At 39.0% G+C, this 23,368-nt stretch overlaps 1 protein-coding gene and 1 pseudogene across 2 annotated transcripts; one reads left to right on the top strand and one right to left on the bottom strand.

Moving 5' to 3' along the window:
* The first annotated feature begins 522 nt into the window (after positions 1 to 522).
* LOC143849861 (deSI-like protein At4g17486) lies at positions 523 to 2,084 on the top strand (annotated as a pseudogene). Its single transcript, XR_013235887.1, has 3 exons — positions 523 to 932; positions 1,271 to 1,563; positions 1,668 to 2,084. The product of XR_013235887.1 is annotated as a deSI-like protein At4g17486 (transcript).
* Positions 2,085 to 15,532: 13,448 nt separating this feature from the next.
* Positions 15,533 to 17,032, bottom strand: LOC143851361 (ethylene-responsive transcription factor ERF003-like). The gene is made up of 2 exons (XM_077360765.1): positions 16,731 to 17,032; positions 15,533 to 16,161 (listed from the first exon to the last, which is right to left on the bottom strand). The coding sequence occupies exons 1-2, from the start codon at positions 16,811 to 16,813 to the stop codon at positions 15,699 to 15,701; spliced, it is 546 nt and encodes a 181-aa protein (XP_077216880.1). The 5' UTR covers positions 16,814 to 17,032; the 3' UTR covers positions 15,533 to 15,698.
* Positions 17,033 to 23,368: the final 6,336 nt, after the last annotated feature.

The following is a 23,368-nucleotide window of genomic DNA, read 5'->3' as shown; positions in this document are numbered from 1 at the left end:
CTATGTATTAAATAATCTGATTGTAAAGAGTGAGAAGGAAATAAATATTTTCAATGATCTATATGGTAGGGGTGATGATTTTATAACCAGAAACGAAACTTAGTAATCAGTTATTGCCACGACACCTTCTCTGTTTAACTGTGGAAAACTCATCAAGAAGGTAATTTTTTGCACACGTGGTAGCAGACCTTGGTTGCCGGTAGCAAGCCGATCATATGATCATTTTTATTTGACGGTCGATATTCAATCCCAAGATAACATCAGATGGAAGTATGGAACCATCATCAAGAAGGTGACATATTCATCCCCTTTTGTTCCCTGGGCCACCCGCAGTGTATTACGATTTATGACTAGAGGTAGGTGGGAGGGGAACAAAAGGGGCGAATATCCCATTTGTAGATGATTAAAATTTAAAAGGACATCAAAGATTAGACTAGTTTCGTAATTTCATAAAAAACCTAGGGTATTGGTATATTCGCTCCCTTTTCTTTCCTTGGCCACCCTTTTCGCATTATATATCGGGAGAGATAACTGTGTAAGACGAGGAGGGTTGGAACTTGGAAACAGTGGAGAAGAGGCGGAGCTTTCTATGTGAACAAAGGAAAGCGTTTCGAGACAGGCAAAAGAAGCGAAAAAAAAAAACACGGGAAATTGGAAATTCCTTTCTCACTCTCTTTTCCCGAAAAGTCCTTTTCCTTCTCCTCCTCTCTCTTTGTTTTAGGGCAAACACCTGTATTTTTTCTATTCCTCTTCGAAATCTCCCTTCTCTAGATTCTTTCTTCATCTACGATTTCTAAAGATGCTCATAAAATGCCTCTCTACGAAGGGGAAAACGGGATCTGTTCCCGTGTATCTCAACGTCTACGATCTCACGCCAATCAATGGCTATGCCTATTGGCTCGGCCTCGGGATCTACCATTCCGGCGTCCAAGGTGAGTTTTCCTCCATTAATCAGATTCTCCTCACAACGTTTTCTCGCCGGGAATCGCTTCTCAATCTCATTTTTTTTGCGTTTTGTCTTCCGATTATTGATCTTCGGAATCGGAACAAGATAACGTACCGCGGATCGTATTTTTCTAATTTTGATCCGTACGTTCTCCAGTCAGATCTGAGCCGGGAACCTTCGAAAAACGATCGGAATGCAGATTACAGCGATTGATAGATCTAGTTCTTTTTTTTCTCCTTTTCCGTGTTTCTTTTGTCATTCTACGCATTTACGAGTCAGATCTACTAACTTAGGGTTTGCTTCTCCTTTTCTTTTTCTTTTTAGTTCATGGAGTGGAATACGCTTTCGGAGAGCACGAGTCTCCAGCGACAGGGATTTTTGAAGGAGAGCCAAAGCAATGCCCTGGATTTACTTTCCGGAAATCGATCCTGATCGGACGAACAGATCTCGGACCTAAAGAGGTCGGATCGGATCCTTTATGGACAAGCTTGCAGAGGAATACACAGGCAATACCTACCACGTCATAACAAAAAACTGCAACCATTTCTGCAACGACACGTGCCTGCGTCTTACCGGAAAGCCGATCCCTCGTTGGGTAAACCGCCTGGCCAAAATCGGTAAGAAAAACACAAGATCTGAATTTTAGAATCTCTCTATTTTTTTTATTTTTTTTGTTTTGCGTTTTGATCTTTTGTATGTTTATATATTTTTTGTTTTGAAGGTTTGCTCTGTAACTGTGTTCTTCCAATTGGTCTTCAAGGGGCTACTGTGGGGCGTAGATCTGAAGATAATAATAAGGTTATTAAAGTAGAGAGGAAGAAACTGAGGAGCAATTCAAATAGGTTTGTTTCTTCTACTGTTTCTTCTTGGAGACGTTCTCCAACCCCTTCTTTGCTCCTACCATCCTCGTCCTTGAAGCTTTAGTGGTCTGGTGTGAAATGAGGGTTTCTAAATATAGAAGAAAAGAAAATACAGATTCTTTCTTTATTTTCCTGCTTTTTCTCGTTTCTAACTGCTGCTTGAGAAAATGTAGGGAGTGAGCAGTGATTTCTGTAAATTTTCTTCGCGGAAGCTTTGATCTAGTCTAGCAAAGAAGATTAATTAAAGGCAAAAATAGACTCGTGTTCTCTTTTTTTAAGTTTCTCTTTGACCGAACGTGTGGTATAGAAGGGAGATTTTTTCCTTTCTCTTGTGTGGGCTTCCCTATCCTACTAACGCCAGTGGCACATCCTTCCGAATGGGGGCAAAATGCCAAATCTTTTGCGCCCTGTTGGTTTTGCATTTTGAGAATTGATTTTGAGTTGAAAACTGATTATTGGACTCAAAATCGATTGTCAACATCCGAAATGAAGGTTGGCCTCAGGACACGTTTTTCAACTACTGTCATTCTCAGACTTGCCCAAACCCTAACTTCAGAAAATCAACTTTTGCTTACTGAAAGTAGAGATTTTGAGAAACGGAGGGAGCAGGGGCATTCTGATCTACCTGTCTCACTCACCTTGTCTTTTATTATTTCATCAGTTACTATTCGTAAGGTCAGAATCTTTTGGTAGGCGTTGGTGGTCTCGTATTATCTAAAATAGTTTAGAAGGCTATTCCTACAAGGAAATTCCTCCTTCCTTTCATCTAAAACCTGGCTGGTGTCTTTTCATATTCTTTTATTATTTTTTAGCTAATGAATGGCCTCAACTCTTATTTTCTTTCTTCACTGCTTCTCCATAATTGGTTTCTTTTAGCTAGAGACTTTAGAAGAAAGGAATTTAGCGACTGGCTGTTGCGTGTGAGAGCAGCCCACTCAGGTGAATTATATGTATAAGACAATGAATTAAATGAATGAGACAAAATTCGCGGAAGCGTGGTCCGGTGTAGCTGCTCTCTCATGCAACAGCCAGCTGCGAACTTTCTTTATACGGAAATCCCTAGCAAATCCCTTTTAAATTATGAAAATCACCTAGTTCCAAGTTTAGGTGAAAATTTTGCACTAAGATTTGGGTTGGAATTTTATATGAGAACTTGGTTGTAGACTGTATCATGTACTTTCTAATTTTTGCATACAACAGAACCAATCTGTTGTATTCAGTACAAATTGCATCTTCTCAACCCCTGTGCTCGTTTTCTTTCTCCATTATTTTGTGTTTTTCCATCAAACCCAAGATCGACATTTTCTGAAGAAAAGGCCTCTTTGGAAGATTATACACCAAATAATTTTTTGAGATATCTTTACCCATACAAGTATGTGAAAGAGAAGAAGAAATGCAGAACATGGTTATAACTTACAAGTAAGAGATGCCAATAACGATGCTGGAAGATTTAAGAAATTATTGAAGCAGAGAGCTTGAATTCATTCTGGAAAGATGGGAGACTTTGCTCATGACTACGAAGCAAATATGACTATTACTGCAGTACACAAATACATAAAAGAGGGTCTGAAACAAGAGGAAAGATGAGACCATGGGAGCATCTGAAACTGGATAGCCATTACTATACAGTTTCTTGGTTAGCCATTAATAATTAGTTTTTTGGCATGTAAAAGTGGTCATAGTTAGGTTTAGGCCATGTTTGGTAAGGATGACAAATTATTCCATGGAATATTCGTGGGCCCAACTGGGTGAGAGGGCCTGAGAAGGAAGGAGCTGAGGGGGGAGAGAATTGAGTGGGCGGGAGTAGAGATGACATCTAAAATCCATAAAATCCAGTAAAAAGAAAATACCTGTTTAGAATTGTTTTTTTGTGTGTTTTCATGCTCCTCTCTCTCCCATCCTCTCAAGTCTCCTCATCTCCTGCCCATCTCTCACAATTGGCCCCACAAATATTTCATGGAATATTTTTCCATGGTGGCGAACCATGTCCTTGAAGAATTTCATTTTTCAAATTCTGTAAACAATGAATTTTAGTACTGGGACCCTAAAATAAGATCCAGCAATTCACAGATGCTCTCAATGTCTATACTCTTTTGCTTCTCCTCTGCGAAAATAACATTAAAATTCACAAGCTAAGTATATGGAACAGAAGTGACCCATCCTATCTCAGTCCAGAAAATTACTAGCTGAAAAAAGTAGTACACCTGTTAGGCAGTATCGAAATGCATATGAATAGAAATCCAAGAAATTATGTAGCTTCCTGACCTTTTCAAAGTTTTAACAACAAAATATCAGCATATAGACTGAAAAAAATTCCCATCAGGGAGAACCAAGTTCAACATTCTTGGATATAGAAAAAAACAGACTATAGCAATGCTGAGATAATCTTAACTCGTACCTCTTTCTCCAGTTCTGGGAGTGCCTAGTGTCAGCTCGTAGTCCTTTTAGGCCCCTTCGCCTCGCTTCCTGTTGTTGAGAGGTGGAATGTTGGGAGAAACAATGGTAAAATTCATGAATTTATGATTTGGTTTTCTCATGCAAGTACTTAACAGCTGAGAACTAAAGGGTACATCACATGAATAACAAGCCATCTATAAATGCAAGAAATAAGAGAATGCTTTCTTTCAAATTAATCTGGTTAAAACAGTTAAATACCAGGGTAGAATTTCCCTGCTTTTCAGCTTTCATTTTCCTGAAAAGGATGTCAGAAATTTCATATGATAAGAAGGAAAGAGATGGTTCTTCAATTGTACGCATTATGAAATAATAAAGGGAAGTATTCTGTAAAAACAAGAAAAGTATTTGTTAAAATAAACTGCAATGACAATAAAGAAAGGAACAAACTTACAAATAAGGGAATGCTTTGTAAAAAATTCTCAAACAAGGGAAGAGTTTATGAGATTGGAATTTAGCTTACAGAGAAATAACTCAATACATCTCATAAAACATGAACAATAGTTGCAATATAAAAAAAAACTTGAAGTTATCCCAAGCTTTCCACATTTAATAATGAAAATCTATATGGCATGCTGAAGACCATATAGAAGACTGGGATACATTCACTTACTCAATTATGCCGGAAGATTTCTCCACATATGAATTAAAAAGGTGATGAATTAGTTCCAATTCCCTGATAATAGCGTTACTGGAGGCTGAACAAGACACAGAAAAATAATTACAAATATTGAATTAATGCAACCACACATTACAACAGCCTACAGTCAGAGAGAATAAAAAGGAATAGATGAAAATGTAGATACACTATTGTAATAAGACATTCAATAAGTTCATAATCAAGCGAACATGTACTAACACATGCTGCTTGTAGCAACTAATAAACTTACTTTTCCTTCAAAATACATCTACATCACATTTTATTGCAATCATATTAATTTGCAACTCATGAGCTAATTAAAAAAAGAAGAAAATACGGAAGTAACTATGCAAAAACAGAACTGTCTAACTGCTACCATAGATCCAAAACCCAAATGGCTTGACCCGCAATGGTCTAAGACATACCAAGGTGCAAGACTAGGCAACCTTCTCACCCTCAACTCATAGCTGTTGAGATGGATGGTCTGGTGGCCGGATACTCCAACGTCTATGGCCTGGATCCATAGAAAAAACTATGAAACGTTGACTAGATAAGTCCATAACCGGACCACACTAGAAAAACCCATTTCTGAGCCCATCATATATGTCCGAGGTCCATAGAAACTGAGCCTAGCCCAACCTGAAACATGACCTCAAACTTAATAATTCATAGGCCCGCATAAAGAAATGTTTAATACTTTAGTTTTGATCATTTTTTGTGGTAGGTAAGCTGGGATCGAACCTGACACTTCAAGGTTGAGAAACAAGTCTCAGCCATTGAACTACAGGCCCAACCCCTAATTTAGTTTTTATCATACCTTGCGATATACAAGAAATATCTCCACATATCTAGAAACTCCTCGGGAATTAACTCCTTTGCAAACTTTATTAATAGGACATGTATCCTGGATTTTTGCAGTTGTACATCGTCTGCAAGGAGCCTTATCAACTATATGACAATCCGACCTTTGAAGCGCAACAATCGGAACTGGACTAGATCGAGAACTTGTTGGCAGGGGAGGCACACCATGGGTTTCAATGGAGGTATATCCCCGAACATCCGCAGGGTTTGGGAACCCGGCATCAGATTTTCAATAAAGTACCCATATACAAAACACAGTGCCAAAACACTATAGCTCCACTTCCAAGATATTGCCTATTGCCCCTACTGGGACATCAGAGTATAACTCTACCTAGATCCAGGTAGTGTCCAGCCAACAAAGATTTGTCGTCACCTGAAGAACACACAATAAGCGCCCTAACTTGCTCGCTGAGGCTGAAAACAAGAAAGAAGTCCAACACGGTAGTGGCAACCCAAATACTTCAATCCATTATGTAATGAATGTTGGTTTCTTATTAGAATTCCCGTCCCATCTTCTGATCATGTGTAGCTGTTTAGCTACGCTCCATGTATCTCTTGACAAAATATGTTGAGCATCCTCAGCAGCGAGACACAAGATGAGCATCAATATCGATTTTTTTTTCTCCAAAAACTACTAAGCCACTCGGAAAAATATTCACATCGGGCTTGGAAGTGTGGAACCTAGGCAGAATGCAACTATTCAGAATATCCAAGGCTGGCTTTGTTAGGGAGGATGGATGTGTCATGTGGTCTATTCCTTTCTGTAGAGCTTTCTTTGACAGAGCTTGAGAGGCCCAATTTTGAAGTCTTGAAATCTATCTTTATTAGGAAGGTCTGGAGAAAATAGAAGAGTATAGATTTGGAACCACAATGAGGAGTTCTCAGTTCATTCTTTCTATCACTGGCTTACGCAGCAATCGGATCCCTCCTCTACTCACATGATCGGGAAAATTTTGGCCCCGCCATGAGTCTACATGTTTGCTTGGACTGCTTGTCTCAACCAAATCCTGATAGTAGATCATGTGCGTAGTCGGAGGAGAATCATCGACCATTGTGCTCTCTGAATTGAGGCAGGTGAGACAGTTAATCACATTTTCATTCATTGCAGGGTGATCAGGGGGATCCGGTCATGTGTTCTAGCACTATTCGAGGTGCACTAGGTCTTCCCATAACACATTGCTGACCTTTTTGAGGGGTGGTCCTTCAGCCCATGGACCAATAGGGGTCGCATATTGTGGTCATTGTCTCTCTTGGCAGTGATTTGAGTGATGTGGAAAGAAAGGAATAACCACATCTTTGAAGGTATGCCTAAGATAACACATTTTATTAACACAAGCAAGCCTTCGCCCAGGTTTAATCAAGCTAAACTTATATGGATCCAGCTTTGGAAACACATAGCTAGTAGGAAAGGGAGGCATCATTTGTGGGTCGGACTGCATCATCACGAAAGCTTTTCACAAAATGCTAGGTGTGATAGATGCAACGGATAGAAAGGTGGAGGCACGTTTGACGGGACGGGATTTACATAACTAAGATTGGTGATTTAGATCGGTTTATCATGGAAGGTGATTCCCTAAATGTGACTCATTGGCTAACATCGAGGAAGAGGTAACCATGGAGATTTTCTAATGCTATATAGGAAATCCTAGACTGGGTAGAAGGCCACCATGTCAAGTTTTAATTAGGAGATTGGCTAATAACGAGGCAAATATATTGGCCTGCTGCCTAGAAGTGGATTGTCCGGGGCTAGAGCTCCTGAATGCTATTCCCTTGTAATATTTTAGTAATTTAGTTTTGTTTGACAACCTGTCAGTAGTCATATGAGCTTCCAAGTGAATATGGTTTGTGTGGCTTGCTAGAAAGAAACGGATGCAATCAAGAACTTCTTACGTAATCATCTGATCACAGTAAGCATGTTCCCTTCAACATAGAGAGAGAGAGAGAGAGAGAGAGAGAGAGAGAGAGAGAGAGATGATATAGCTTTAGTTAGTTGCAATGTTGAACCAGAGATGAAATAGGCACAAAAAAGCAAGAGGAAACCAAGCTATGTTCCTGAAAGAAAAAATCCCCCAGTTCTAGCCTCCAACGATTTACCTTGTTCCACAAATCAAAGTTTAATGTGTCCAAGAATTTTTGGAAACACTATTCCACTTCCATGCAATTGAACATTTCAGACAGCACTAGGTGATAGCAAGGCCAAAATGGTTAGCTAGAAAGGCAATCACTAGGCCTTCCCATAATACAAAACTATAAATCTTATGTATAGTGTCTTGAAGGCCACAAAATAAATTACATTACATTTCTAAACTTTTTGTTGCAGTAAAGGAATGAAGGACGCACTTAACGAACTTGAACAACATACTAAAGGAAGGGGTCCATTTTCTAAAAGGCTAGAGGTTATTTATTGCCTAAAATAACCGTGGATAGTATTCACATTCACCCTAATTCAAAAGAAACAAAAACCAGTACATGCATATGCATCTAAGACATTTTGAATCATCACAGATCACACTACTACTAAAAATAATGGCAGTCGAAAACTCCAATAACCTAACTTTCCTTCAAGATCAAGCAACCACGCAAACACGGTATACACAATTCACTCACAGTGTATCACAAGTTCATATATAGTTCTCTCCAACTAATATCCCCCAATCAATCGAGATAAAGGCACCAATAGACTACCAAAAACCCATATTTGGGGATCAATGAAAACCCCAAAAAATAAAAGATATCTCACCAGAGCGGAAGAGATCGACGGCCAGCGACAAAACACGTTACTTGAGTAAATACGCCATGCCAAAAGTATCCTATTTTTTCTGCTCTATAGACAACTTTCCACTAGATACACGGGAAAAGAAGGCTCTTAGATTTGTGGTTGGGCATGTTGATATAATCCAATTACAGGGAAGAAGCAAAATCAAAATCTGGGGTTAAGAAGCAACTTTTGTGTATTTTGCTCCCGATTGGATCAAATTTGACACCTAATTTTATTTTATTTTGACACCTAATTTTTCACAAAGTGGTGCCAGGGGTATTGGATTGATTTAAATTTGATACATCTTCAAATGAAGAAACAGAAACAGAGCTTCATGAAACGAATGTCCCATCTCAAGTTAGAGTCCGGAGAATTAAGAAGCAACCACATTGGATGTCTGAATATGTGTGAAGGTAGAAAAGATGGTAAATCTAAGTGGTAAATGAAACAGTTAAGGACAGTTGGAACAGTTAAGGACAGTTAGAACTATAGTTAGTTAGTTAGAATCTGTTGTTAACTCAGGTTAGTGAATGGTTGAGAGCAAGATTGTAATCGCATATATGTAGCTTGAAAATAAAGAAAAGGATAGCAAATGAATTTTTCTCTCCAGTCTTTCGCTCTTCTTCTCCTCCTCCTCCTCTTCCCCTGTATTTCTTGTTTTCTGAATATTGACCAGGTATCATTCGGGTACTTTGATTGGATTGATCTATTGCTTCTTTCTTGAGTTTTCTTAATTTTTGTCTAGGGTGACCAAACTTTACAGGGTGTCATTTAGAGGTGTTGGGTGATCTAAAATGGTGGCGAAGGGCTCATGCTTAAAGTATGAGATTTGGAAATTTGATGAAAAGCGTAGTTTCACTCTGTGACAAATAATGGTGAAGGACATCCTAATTCAGCGGGCCTTGCTAAGACATTGAAAGGAAATGATGAGACCTTCGAAGATGCGTGATGTCGAGTGGGAGGACACTATGTTCAAAGCTACAGAGGAAGAATAAATGCCTAAATAATGAGAAAAGTTGGAGAGGTTCTACACGTCGAAGAGCTTAGCCAAAAGGTTACATCTGAAGCATCGATCCTTTTTACTGAAAATATAGGAAGGCAAAAATCTTCTATAAAACATAACTGTGTTCAATGAGATTGTAAATTAGCCCCGCATAGTTGATGAAAAGACAGAAAAAAATTGCACATCTTTATTAGTTCTTATCTTACTTCTCGATTCATATGACAATTTGATGATAATGCTGCTATTCGGGAAAGATGTAATGAAGCTAGAAGAAGACGAGATATAGCCGACCCAAAAAAAACACAAGTTACCACTCCTATCAAACGAGATTAAGAAGAAGTTCAATTTTGAGGGTGTTCAAGATCATGAATCGACTATTCGTGAAGACATTTGATGAGGAATTCAAGAAAAACAAGTCGATAACAGAGGTTGGTGAAAAAAGCCATGCATTAATCTTTGCAAGGAATTTGGCCACTTGAAGCTAAATTGTCCAAAATATACGGGCATGGAGAACGGTAACAGATCTGAGAATATTTCGATAAGTGTGATTAATGAATAGAATGAGGTGGTTAGTGATGTTCTCGTAGTCTCTACAGGCATTAATACTTCTCATGATGACTGTATATTAAATTTAAGATATTTTGTTTAGGCAAGCTCTAAGAAAGAATACTTTGATAAATCTCGAAAGAGAGTGACAATCGTAACGTATTTTCCAAAGATATAAAAGAATCTCAAATCCGTAAGAAGATAAAAATTCTAAAGGTTGTAGGCTCTCAATTGTATGCGGAGCTGCTAAAATCACATGCAACTAATTGAAGGTAGATAAGTGTGTTGGATTGTATCATTTGATAAAGAGTGTAGTTTTTGAAATTATACAAAATGACAAGCACTTGTACAAGGTCTCTTTCATGGTTGTGGCGAAGACAGATTAGTTTCCAATTGAAAGATGATAATTGCAAGAAGGTTATTATGATCGGAGGGGACATCCCCTCTTATTCCACTGAGAGTTTCAAACCACTTATATATTTTCATGCCTCTTTTGATTAATGATGTGAATATGGTTTTCTTCCATGAGGGCATTGATCTTTAGATGTTTCTCTATCATTTTCATGGGCTTGCTATTAGTCGCTGCTCGTTTACCACTCACGGATTCTTGGGTTTTGAGATCAAAGTCTCGTAAAGAAAGTTTTAAATTCGTAGTGGAGTCAAGTGAATTTGGCCCCGGTTAGAATGGGGAAGGAACCGATGGCGACACCCGCTCATCCCTCGTCTCTACTAATGTCTAAATATGGACATCGTTCATGTGAAGGAGATTTTCATTTATGGCACATTATAATTTTTACAGTTTGACAAGATTAACATTAACTTGCATGCAACGCCTTTAAATATAATTAGTGCTGGTGAATTTCAAAATAAAAGTATTTCTTAAAGAGATTTGCTAGGGTCCATCACAAAAGGCATTTCGCAGGTGGTCTATCACATGTCAGACCAGCCACCTCGTGAATGGAGACATCAGCTTTTGTCTCCATTCACAGAGTGGGTGGTCAAACATGCGACAGACCAGCCGCGAAATGCCTTTGGCAATGGACGCTAGCAATTCCCTTTTTTAAAATGATTTTTGAAAGTAAAAGGTTTTTATTTTGAAAAATAAGTATTTTTGAAAGAGGAGTGAAAAGGATTTTGGGAAGTCAAAAAGTTTAGTCTCACATTCGGAAGTAAAAAAAGTGGAGAGGCTCCACTTTCCCCTCTTGTTTTAAAATTCAAATGTTTTGCAAATGGTGGACTACGAGCATGCGACGTGGGCTTTAGGGCGCACGTGGCGCTTGTTGGCGAACTTTACATTTTGCATGTATGCATTGTCGTGAGGAGCGATTGGAGCGCGAGTTTTACTAAAGCCAACAGTTACTCCAGAGCCAGTCTAGACTGTAGAATTGCGATCTGGTGCTATTTAACGCGGTTGGATAAGCAACCCATCATGATAAAGTGCAATTCAGTATGAAAAGGCACCATAGGGCCTATAAATAGAAGAAACTCACCATTTGCAGGGTAATCCGAGAATCCATGGGATGGACATCAAATTTAGATTTTCATTAGCCTTTTTCACCCTCTTTAGAGATTTACTAATCCTTTTCATTCCATTTTTGTTGTTTTATCTCTGGTTATCTTTCTTTTTTTGTGCGGAAATAGAAATCAGTATCTCGTAGACTTGCAAATCTGAGGGGGTTTCGGGTTTGTTTCCGCATGTGCATAGCGACAACAAACATCAATAGATATTGGGCTTCGTTGTATCTTGGGCTGAACTCGTGGATTGCACATCATTCAACTGGTGGGGGCGAATATTGTCTTAAGGAAAGCGACATGGTAATGCTTCTGATGATCATTCTTTTGACCAAGATTTTTCTTCACTTAATCTCTTCTTTGTTGATGAAGCTCCCCCTATTGTAATGAATCCAACCCTTGAAATCTCTACCGTTTGCTTCCATTTGCACTCCAATTCCACTCCATGTTACATTTATGTCTTGAATTCTATCTCATGTATATTTCTATGCTCCCTACAGTTATAATGAAGGCATGAACTGTTGAAAAAAAAAAAAATCAAAGCACAAAGAAGCAACAATGAAATGCCCGACCCCTCCGGCGTTGTGGAGTGTCGGCGATGACTCTTAACAATGAAGTGCCCACAATATAACATAGGGGTCCTCGTGCGTGGGGAGGGAAAGGGTGGCTGAAATTTCTTCAGCTTGTGCCCCTTTCGCCTTCCCAGACAGGGATCAGAGGTGCTATAAAATATGACTTTATATCATGAGAATATCACATAGTTTTGATGATTGGGACTATTGTAACTTTGATTAGGGATGGGTTTCTATATAATGTCTTGTTCATAGACCGTTTAAGTATTTGGACTTCGCAATCTTAGCTAATAGTGAAAGCTCTTGTATCACCTTCGGCCATAGACGTACTCACAGTGTGACGAACCCAAAAATCTCTTATTTTCTTGATTGGCATTTTCTATCTATTTACTCTATTTCCTTATGTTTTCATTCAATTATTTTCATAACAACGAATAATGGTAGGGTACACCCTCTTTTCAATTTTTTTGCCACATTTTTTTTTACTTGGGACGTCACCTCTAGTGTAAAAGAATAGTAATAAATACATTAGAGGAGTCTGTCCCAAATGCATTAGAGGAATCATATCCATTCCCTATATCTATAATTATTCAATGAATCGAGATTTCCGGAGTTATTCTATTTTACAGCCATGAACTTATGTCATATCTAAGTTCCAATCATTAAAAAAAATTTTAAAAAATCATAAAAAATCAGCGATGATTTTTTTGGCCCCTGTAGGATAATTGGCCCCCTTTTTAATGAGATTTGACATCAAAAAGTGTTAAAGTCCGCCCACAATTCACGTTAAAAGTGGGTGCATGATCCTAAAGGGGCGAAAAAATCATCTCCCGAATATACTACCGCCAAGGCCCTGTTTGTTTTGGATTTTGAGAATTGATTTTGATTCCAAAACTGATTATTAGACGAGAGAGCCCACAATTCACGTTAAAAGTGGGGCGCATGATCCTACAGGGGCGAAAAAATCATCTCCCGAATATACTTCCACTAAGGACCTGTTTGTTTTGGATTTTGAGAATTGATTTTGAGTCCAAAACTGATTATTAGAAGAGAGAGAGAGAGAGAGCAGTTGAAGTGCACATGGGTAGTGCATTTTGTAACATGTATGAACCATGTGAAGGGATGTGACTAGAGGAAAATAATGGAAATCCCGCATCATAATTTGGTGCTAGTCTTTTCCAAAGACAACTGGCCCTTCATTAAGCATATTCCGTTTCTCGCCTAATCTATCATAAAAGTGTACAAAAGTCTATCATAAAAGTGTACAAAAGCTTTCACGTCAGAGCCTGGATTCTGTAAAACAAAATGATACAAAAGCAAACCAAACCGCGTGGAAATATAATTTGGGACTTATGAAGGGTCGAAGGCATGAATGTTCCCCACCATTTCTACAAGCTGTTCTTTATGCTATGATTGTTTTTGACTGCTTCTTTTAGGAAGATCTTACCTCATGACTTTATTCTTTCTCTCTGTTTCCCCAATTTGAGTTGCCAAATGTGACTCTGGATTCATCCCATTTTTGGGTAAAAGCTCGACCCAAATTATCAATCAATTTTGCCAACTTCTGCCTATAAATCTCTAATTTACAGAGTATTTCTCAAACTAATCGTTCATAATTATGAAATAGCCACAGCATGTAATATTTTGAAAAAAATATTTCCTAGAAGTCCGTAGATAGTATCCCAAATTTTTCTTTAGTAATCCATCAATCAATTCTTAAGTCATTATTAATTATTTAACCCTTCGACCAATTCTTAAATTATAATTAATTATTTTTCCTAAAAAGTTTCTAGACTCAATTTCCTCCGTTAAAAATGATTAAAGTTTTTGTAGGAATATAGAATGGAAAGAATAAGCTGCACACAGTTCAGTCCAGTTCTGTTTAGAGAGGTTTTTTGAACCGAACCGATCCCATCGGTTTGGAGAAAATCCAAACCGTAACCGAACCGATGGGGGTATAACCGAACCAAACCGAGCCGATTTTGACAAGTTCGGTTTGGTTCGGTTCGGTTCACGGTTTATTTGGTTTTTTGTTCAACTTTAATACAGATCCAAATCAAGTAGTTAAATAAGTTTATCTATCCAAAAAAAAAAAAAAAAAGGTTTAGCTCTCTCTTCTGCTCGTTCTCTCTCATACTCCAACCCTCTCCTCTCTCTACAATCTGTAGCTTTCCACCTCTAACCCTAGCTCCAAAAAAAATCCTCCCTCAAATGAGGCTTTTATGTTGCATAAATCAAAGTTTGATACCCTTAGGGTGACTACAATCACAGAATTACCCCTAGACTACCCAAAATGGCAAAAATGCCCTCTAATAAGAAGACAAAAGAAAGGAGGTGCAATTTTGAGTTAAGGGGGGAGGCCAAAAATGGGCGTTGTCCACAGGGGTGGCCAAAATGGGGTGGCTACAGTTTCCCATCGGTTCGTTTCATTTTCGGATTAAAACTCAAAAACCATCAACAGAAGATCGGTTCGATAAAAGTCTTAACCGTGAGCGAACCAGTGCCTAGAAAAACCGAACCAAACCAAACCGAAAGGCCCAGTTTGGATCGGTTTGGCCGGTTTTTTGTGCAGCCCTATCCCAAAGCATGGAAAAAATCACTTCCCATTCTCCCTTTAAAATCATTATATAATAAATATACTTTGCTACCAATTACTCCCCTGTCATGTCACCAACAGCATTCCCATCCCATCCACTTTTAAGCAGTTTCTCAAAACCCACTAAAACAAATCCTTACATACCCCTTTTGTCGTCGAAACCGCCAAGAGATTCAAATTTCAAAAGCTAATGCGAATTGAACCTTCCACAATCCCTACTTTTTTACCACTTTAATCCCAAATTCTCTTCCTTTCAATTGGATTATCTGTTTTTTCTACTTTTCTACTACTCAAATGACAAGGGTAGATATTTAATCGAACTTAAGAGGAAATCAATCGTTACCTCCAGCCATGATTATCATATTGAAGTTGGTGGGTTACCTCCAGCCATGATTATCATATTGAAGTTGGTGGGTCACGAGCGAGATTCGATCATTGAAGAAGCTCCCCAATGAACACAACGAACTCAGTTCTATTGTAGTCCTCAAATCTATCCAAGCCTTATGCTAGTTTACTTGGTAGATCAGGGACCACACAGAGAAAAGAAACCCTAAAGCCTTTGTTTAGCGTAAGTGTTGTCGCTTCCATTAAAGCTAACACTCCTTAAAAGGTTTGTGATATATTTGTTTCCTCATTACACTAAAACTCTTACTCACAGTGGACTTTTTAGAGATCTTTAACCACCCAAAACCTACAAGTTAAAATGTCTAAGTCGATGTGGACCATCCCTCAATGGAAAACGCGCTCCCAACAACAAGATTATCTATCTGAATCCTAACAAATGTCGCCAGAAAGCCTAGATAATATATATTGCATCTCTCACTATACATACATGTTCTGGTCACATACGAAAACATGCACCAAGACATAATCTAGTGGGCTAACACCCTAAACATGAAAATGAGGTAGTTGGAAAAAAAAAAATTACATTAGCATGTGACGCTTGACTTCTATAGCGTAGGTGGTAGAAGCTCCACTGAACCAAAATCCAACAGTTCCTCAATCATCTGTTCTATCTGATCCTCTTCTAGTGAATTGAATTGTTGATGGTGGTGATGGTTATTGTTCTCCACCTCAACTTTCATGACCCAATTGTTCTCCGGCCGTCCCGCTGCAGGAATTTTCGGCATTCCACTGATGTTGTCAGATTCCGGCGAGTTCTGATCACCAGAAAACACTGCCTTTTGGGGCTGGTCTCTAATGATGGGTCGGCTTACTTGGAGAGAAGCCAAGTGGCATTTATGCAATTTTGCAGTTAGAGTAGGTGATAAGAACTTGGAAGAAGGAGATGCATTGGGATCGTAAGGAAAGTTAGTCCTTGCCCGTGGACCGCACATCAATCTAGCTGCTTCATCGTACGCTCGTGCAGCATCCTCGGCAGTCTCAAATGTGCCTAACCAGATCCTTGTTTTCCTGAAAGACCCGTCCACCAAATCATAAATTACTCTAGCTTTTGGCAGAAAAAAAGCATAACAAAGAAATTAAATGATGTGTGGATGTATAAACCCGTATTTTTTTTAAAAAAAAGTACAGTACAGACCACTCCATTGGATGTTCCAAATCGTTCATATTTTGGGCCACAACGTAGATTGGTTGTGCCCAAAAAATCATTTCCATAGGATGATACAACGTTGTATCCCAACAAATGAATGGATTGGATCATCATATGGAGTGGGCCTTACAGTACTTTTTGAAAAATACTTGACTATACGGCCACACAATAAACCTCTGTTTATACCTCCATTCATCATATAATTTCTCCCTCCTCTTTCAATTACTTATTATGACCCTTCATTGAGAATTGAAGATAGGGGATGGGCGTCTATTTCAAATATAGATGAGATAGTATCAAATTATCAACTCTTCCAAGAAAAAATGCATTGAGATTGATCTGGGGGATGACCACATTCAAAGAAATAGAAAAAAGGACTGTAAAACAAATGAAGTATGGCTGAAAGGGTATGATTTGGATTGAGACTTACAATAAAGGGTGACGGATTTCAGAAACCCAGGAGCCCCAATGCCTCTGTCGAACGCCTCGATATCGCTGTTGCCGCCTTGCCATGCTAGGGAAGCTAAGGATGTTTTTTATGCCAATGGGGGGAAATTGAGCAAGAAGGGGTTTCAATGGGTGTGTTGAGGAAGAGGATGAAAGTGTGGAATATGGGGGGTTTTTGTAGCATGGTTTTTCCACTGGGGCAGGATGTTTTCTGTTTGCCTTCTGGCAACCAATTTAGGTTTGGGACCCACTAAATTTAAGTCATCCCCTTTTTCTTTTCCATCACTTTTGTTCTCTTTCTTTAGTAAGTGTACTACTTAATAAATGAACACTCAACCTTACAAAATCATGGTTATGGTTACAGAGCACTGGCTAAAAACTTGGCTTGGGATTAGTAATTTGGATGGTTGGTTTTTAGGTCAGTAATGGGTAAAGAGTATTTAATGCTGTAACACCCAACGTTCTAACTTCTAAGGTGTTTTTAATAAATTGACATAAGGGCCTTATTTAAGGCCATGTTTTGAAAGGGGGAAAATAAATTATCAGAGTGGTCAGAGATTGGGAGCGCTTGGTCCATAGGATATCCTTCAGATGGGACCCGGACCCAGACCATGCGAGTCACATGATGATTTTTTACAAGATCAACGGGTCTTGATTTCACATCCATGCCCCCTTTCCATCTTATAGGACCCAAAACTCTCTGTTATCTATCATAATCACCATTATTAGTTTTTGATATCTTTGACCTCTACCGTCATCCAATTAATTGAGACTGGTCACATGGCTAGGATCCTTCAGTCCAATGGGATTTCTAGCTCATACTAAAAAAAGGAACCGTGTATGTCCATCCGATACACGGGAGTTAGAATTGAACAGAATATTTATGTCCTCTTCAGGCCATCAATCACCAAATTAGGATGTTGTCATTAGTATAACTCTTGCAGGGTATTTCACTCATATTATGGCCCACTAAATGGAGCGTCCAGAATCCATATCAATGACTAGATTCACACGTCCAATACACGGAAAGTGCACGGGAGAGGATATATGGTATCTACACGCAAAGAATCCAATAGTCAATATTATTTTTTCTACACACTGGGCCCCATCTTAGATACCCAACTTAATAGGGCCGTTTGGATGGGCTTCCTGGGGCCAAGAAGCCCGCTTCCAAGTGATGGAAGCTGGGAGTGTTAGGTCCAAAACCGTAAGGGGTGAGCTTGAGCTTTGGCAATAAGCTCAAATTGAGGGAATGTGTCATCTGCCTAATTGGCCGTAATGCAAATAAACAAGGAAATAGGCAGGAAAAGATGGGGAGAGAGGTTAATGTGAGGCAACTAAACCTCCTAACAGTTCAATTCGAGAGCAACCATGACTTTTCTTATAAAAACAAAGCTTCGTCTTTTGTTCCAAATTTCTTTCTCTCTTTCTTTTGAGTACAACTATTTATATACAAGCACAATAGTGCCACATTTACAAGCTCACTCACCCACTTAGAAGACACATAATCAATAACTAGCACCCACAAGCTTAAAGTGCAGAGCCATAACTACATTGTAACTACCGGTATTATACACCACTAACATGCACATATCATACCATGTTGGAGAGAGATCTGGGATTTTAGTTTGGGCTCTATTGGTTTTGTATTTATTATTGTTATTGTGGAGTCTGTAGACCATGTCAATAGCCTTAAGTAGGGTAAGCTTAGCATACGCCATGTTGAAGAAAGAAATCAGGGCCATGTTTTGTAAGCTTCAGCCCGCCCCCACGGCTCATCCACGTGACTATACCTTCAAAACACTAAAACAATTGGTCGAAACCACGGACCCCACCAGCGTACTGTGTCGCTTCGCAACTTAACACAGCTGCTTCCCAGTGCTTTCTACCATCACCAAAGCCCATATATTAAGAATGTGACTTGCATGTTATCAAACACAACATCCATATCAGTCTGATGTGTAATCTGTCTTGAGGTTAGGTCTGAACGTTGAAATTTTAATGAAGATGACCTAGAGGGAAAAACGCGTAATATGTAATATGATCAAATCCCACACAACTCATCTCCTACTTGATATGATAAATCAATAAGATGAGTAATAGAGAAATAAGTGCATGTAGCCTTCATTTCCTATATTTTATTTTCTTGTGTTTGTTTCCCTCAGAATCGTTCATCTCATGGGGAAAGATGTAGCTACTGTCAGGCCCCTTAGGCCTTATTTGGATTGCAAGAAAAATATTTCTGATGAAGAGATTCTTGGGAATTTTTTTTTTCTTTCCATGATCTAGAGAGAAATGATATGCTTATATTTAATTTAGAGGGGGATATTATCATAAATTGAAGGCCCGTCTAAGTGTAAATTGAATAGGGCTGGTTCAAGTTGTCTTGTTTTTCATGTGTAACATAAGTTGGAACTTTTAGAAATTCCTGCAATCCAAACGGGTCCTAATGAAATGTGAAGGCCGAAAAGCTCGTTAGAGAGTATTTCTCATCAGCCTTATCACAAAAAAGCTTACCATTGACTTCCTTATACCCCCCTCCGGGGACACTCAAATCTAGCCGCTAAGGCGCTAATCACTAACTATGCACGCTATAAGAAGACAAAGGAGTAGAGAAGTATCAGATGCCTATCTAACGTCATTACTTTTCTAGTTTTGTTGTGTAGCGTGTGAGTTATACTTTGAAAGCTTTCTCATTTATCACAGATGAATATAAACATTTATTTATTGCCTATACATACTCTATTACTTCTGGTTTACAGCTAACAATAGAAAAGAGAGAAAATTCTCGTCAAAGTGTGAGGTTAATGATGGGGCCCAGTTAGCGCGTGCCACAGACAAATGTAACGTGGGTGATGATCACTGTCCCCTCTAGGCTAGCCTTGTTGCATGGAGACCCGGTCCGAGACATGCCATTCATCCCTCTCTCAGTCAATCTTAAAAAAGATGTTTAGGCCACTCCCACAACTACCACACTACTAAAAATACGCAAACCAGCATGAAAATAAACCACTAACTTTAGGAGATGTTTACCAATTATGAATTTTTTTTTCCTGCTGAAATCTTTCTTCCTTGGAAAATTATTTTTCCAAAGGCTCTGTTCACCTGCGTTCCCTGGAAAACAACATCTTTTTTCCTTGACAAGACCTTGACAAGACAGAATTCTGGTGTTCACTTGCTTTCCAGTGAAAATAGAATTACACATGTGGAATTTCTACAATAAGTCAAAAAATGACATGGAAAAGCCCATCCACCCCCCCCCCCCCCCTTTAGGGATTTCATTTCCGACCAAAAACACATGGATTTCGTTTCCTTTGGAAACTAGTGCAAAAAGAAGAGCAAGCAGTTTCCCTGGAAACCTTTTCCTGCGCAAGTGAACAATCCAAAAACAGTCCAGGGAAACCTTTTCCTACACAGATTCCTTAGATTTCTCTTCCTAATGCCACGTCAGATTCCTGGGAAACATTTTCTTTTCCTTTCCCGGGAAACATGTGAACATAGCCAAAGGTTTACCAGCCCCCTTTCTAGGTAAAATGTACTTCAGATTAAACTTTGTGATATTTTTGCTGGAGAAGTTTTACTTGAAATAATTTTTACGCTAACCCTGCTGTGATAATCATTTTTCCTAGGTTTATAGTTTTTTTATGCATTTTTCCCTTCGACTCTTTAGACATACATCTATATATTACATTAGTATTATGGTCCTATGCTATGCATGGTGTAAAATGATGGGCCCCACACGATCAAAACATAACGTGTAAAATGGTGGGGCCTACCCTGATGCATAGGCTTGGATAGAGATGGAGGACCCCGCATCAGCAATAACAATAGGGGTAACATGGTGGACTCCACCCTATGTATAAGCTAGGGTAAAGATCGTGGGCCCCACTCACCAAAACTTGAGGTCGTAAAATGGCTGTCCCCATCCCATAAAAAATGAGGTGTAAAACGTTGGCCATCACATGATAACGTCAGGTGTAAAATGGTAGACCGACCCTATGCATGGTTTTGCGTGGAGATGGTGGCACCAACATAAAACATGATGTGTAGAATGGTGGGCCCCATCCATTCTAGGCATGGTTATAAAATAGGGAAAATTACATTTACACCCCCTCTAGTTTCTGACACGTCCACTTCCACCCCTATAGTTTAAAACGTGACAAATACACTCCTGTAGTTTCAATTTGTTTAAGGTAGGCCCCCTCAGCTGAAGGTTCGTCCATAGATTGAAGGGTTAGGATGACCCGATAGAGCTGATTTTTTGGGCACACCCTATCTATGTCAGGACCCATCAAATGAACGCTTTGGATCATCCAAACAATGTGGGCCCACATTATTTGGATGAGTTTTTGGTAGTGTTTGGATTCGGGTATGGGCCCACATTGTTTGGATGATCCAAAGCGTTCATTTGATGGGTCCTGACATAGATAGGGTGTGCCCAAAAAATCAGCTCCATCAGATCATCCTAACCTTCAATCTATGGACGAACCTTCAGCTGAGGGGGCAAACCTTAAACAAATTGAAACTACAGGGGTGTATTTGTCACGCTTTATACTATAGGGGTGGAAGTGGATATGTAAGAAACTAGAGGGGGTGTAAATGTAATTATCCCTATAAAATATTAGGCCCCGCCCATTCCAGGCATGAGGTTTAAAATAGTGGGCCCACCCATGCTATGCTTGGTTCAAAAGGTAAGGCCCCACCCTATCAAAACAAAGCATAAGGTATAAAGAACATTAAAGGTTTTCCAATAAAAAAATTTCTTGGAAAGAAAACGAATGACAATGGAAAGAAATATGTTTAGTATATATTATGGAGGATTTGCTAGGGACCATCACAGAAGACATTTCACAGTTGGACTGTTGCATGTGAGAGTAGCCACACAGGCTCGGCTTTTGACTTATTCATTTAATTCACCTGAGTTGGCTGCTCTCACATGCAACAGCCCAGCCGCAAAATGGATGCGCGCATTTTAGGGCGGGACTAAACCCTTTGAATGCACTCAATCACCCAATATAGATTATAAATAGATATATAGATGCACCAATATTTTGCCATATTTTAAACCATATAAGTCGTGCATATGTAAGCATGCAGAGTACTGTACCCAATTGCAAAACCTTGTTTCGTTCATGAATAATAATTGGGACTTGCTAGGGACCATCGCATAAGGCATTTTGCGGACCAGCTGCTGCACGGGAGAGCAGCCACGTAGGCTCACTTTTCAACAGATTTTGTATTATTTATTTAATTCATCTGAGATGGCCCGCTTTTCCAAAACCTTGTTTCTTACATGAATAATAATTGGGATTTGCTAGGGACCGTCACTGAAGGCATTTCACAGACCAGCTGAGAGCATGAATTAAATAAATAAGACAAAATCTGTTGAAAAGTGAGCCTACGTGGCTGCTCTCCCGTGCAACAGAGAGTTCGAGAAATGCCTTATGTGATGGTCCCTAGAAAATTCCTATGGATCCAAAGGACTTCCTTTGCTTGCTGTTATGCATGCATTTTCCTTGGAAGTATTTGGGGGGTGCCAATGGACTTAAGGGTGTTTTAAACACGTCGATAAAGAGTAAAGATCATCCACGTGTTTGAGGCATGCGTCTTCAACTACCATTCCTGTGTAATATTAATGATTAGGGTTAACACGCTTTGATTAACAACCATGGCAAAGGGAAAAGTTGGTTGTCATACATGATGAGAAGTCTCATAGATCCGCATTCCATGGGATGTGTTGATCTTCATATTTCTGAATGGAGAGAATAGAAGATGAGGACTTGTTATTAAGATAACATGAAAGTGATGTATGTCACCTCTTCTCACAAATATATTTAAAAAAACTGAGCTATCACAATATCTTCACTCACAAGTTTTTGTAGATTCTTCTTCGTCTTTTGTGGGCTTTTAACACACACCCGACACCCAGACTGTCGGTTCTTTGACCATCGGCTCTCCTATAAATCAGATTTTGGAATACTTGAACATCTAGAACAAAACCAGAGAAAAAGGGGGGGGGGAAATGAAGGAAAATGTTTTCCAACCCAGCTGTTTCTTCTTCTTTAATTGGCTCGCGAAAGAATTTTAGGAAATGTAATAACCTTTGGACAGCTCTTTAAACTCTAAAATACAAGATGGGTTAGCGAAAATATCAGAATATGATTGTGCTGATATCATTTCCCAAAATGAAAGATGAAGATATATGAGAATTTATATGATGAAGGGCCTTATGAACACGTACTCATCATCTCATCCTTGATATTTGATCCAACAGCAGCTCACTTTTTGAGGAGCTGCTGTTGGATCAAATAACAAGGGTTGTACTTTTACGTTTTCATAATGCCCTTCATCATATAATTTCTCGATGATATATACTACTCATGGGCTTGTACCCATGTACTTTAACATGGCCCATCTCAATGTAAGCCCAAGTTCAGCCCAACCTTATCAACTCCTTTAAGAGGAAAAGCTTTTGTTATGTGTATTTTCTTTAAGTTGTATGTGAGGTTAGTTAGTGTATAGTAGTGGGTATGTGTTTTAGTGTAATGGCCATTAGTTGTGGCTAATGTGTTTAGTGTAGTGGGAGTTAGTTACTTGTGATGTGTCTTGTTAGTGGGTAAG

Source organism: Tasmannia lanceolata, unplaced genomic scaffold (genome assembly GCF_043159265.1).
Source record: "Tasmannia lanceolata isolate RefF3 unplaced genomic scaffold, GAP_Taslan_0.1 ptg000018l, whole genome shotgun sequence".
Taxonomy (NCBI): Eukaryota; Viridiplantae; Streptophyta; class Magnoliopsida; order Canellales; family Winteraceae; genus Tasmannia; species Tasmannia lanceolata.
The sequence above is the reverse complement of the archived record's forward strand: the minus strand, read 5'-3'. Positions and strand labels throughout refer to the sequence as shown.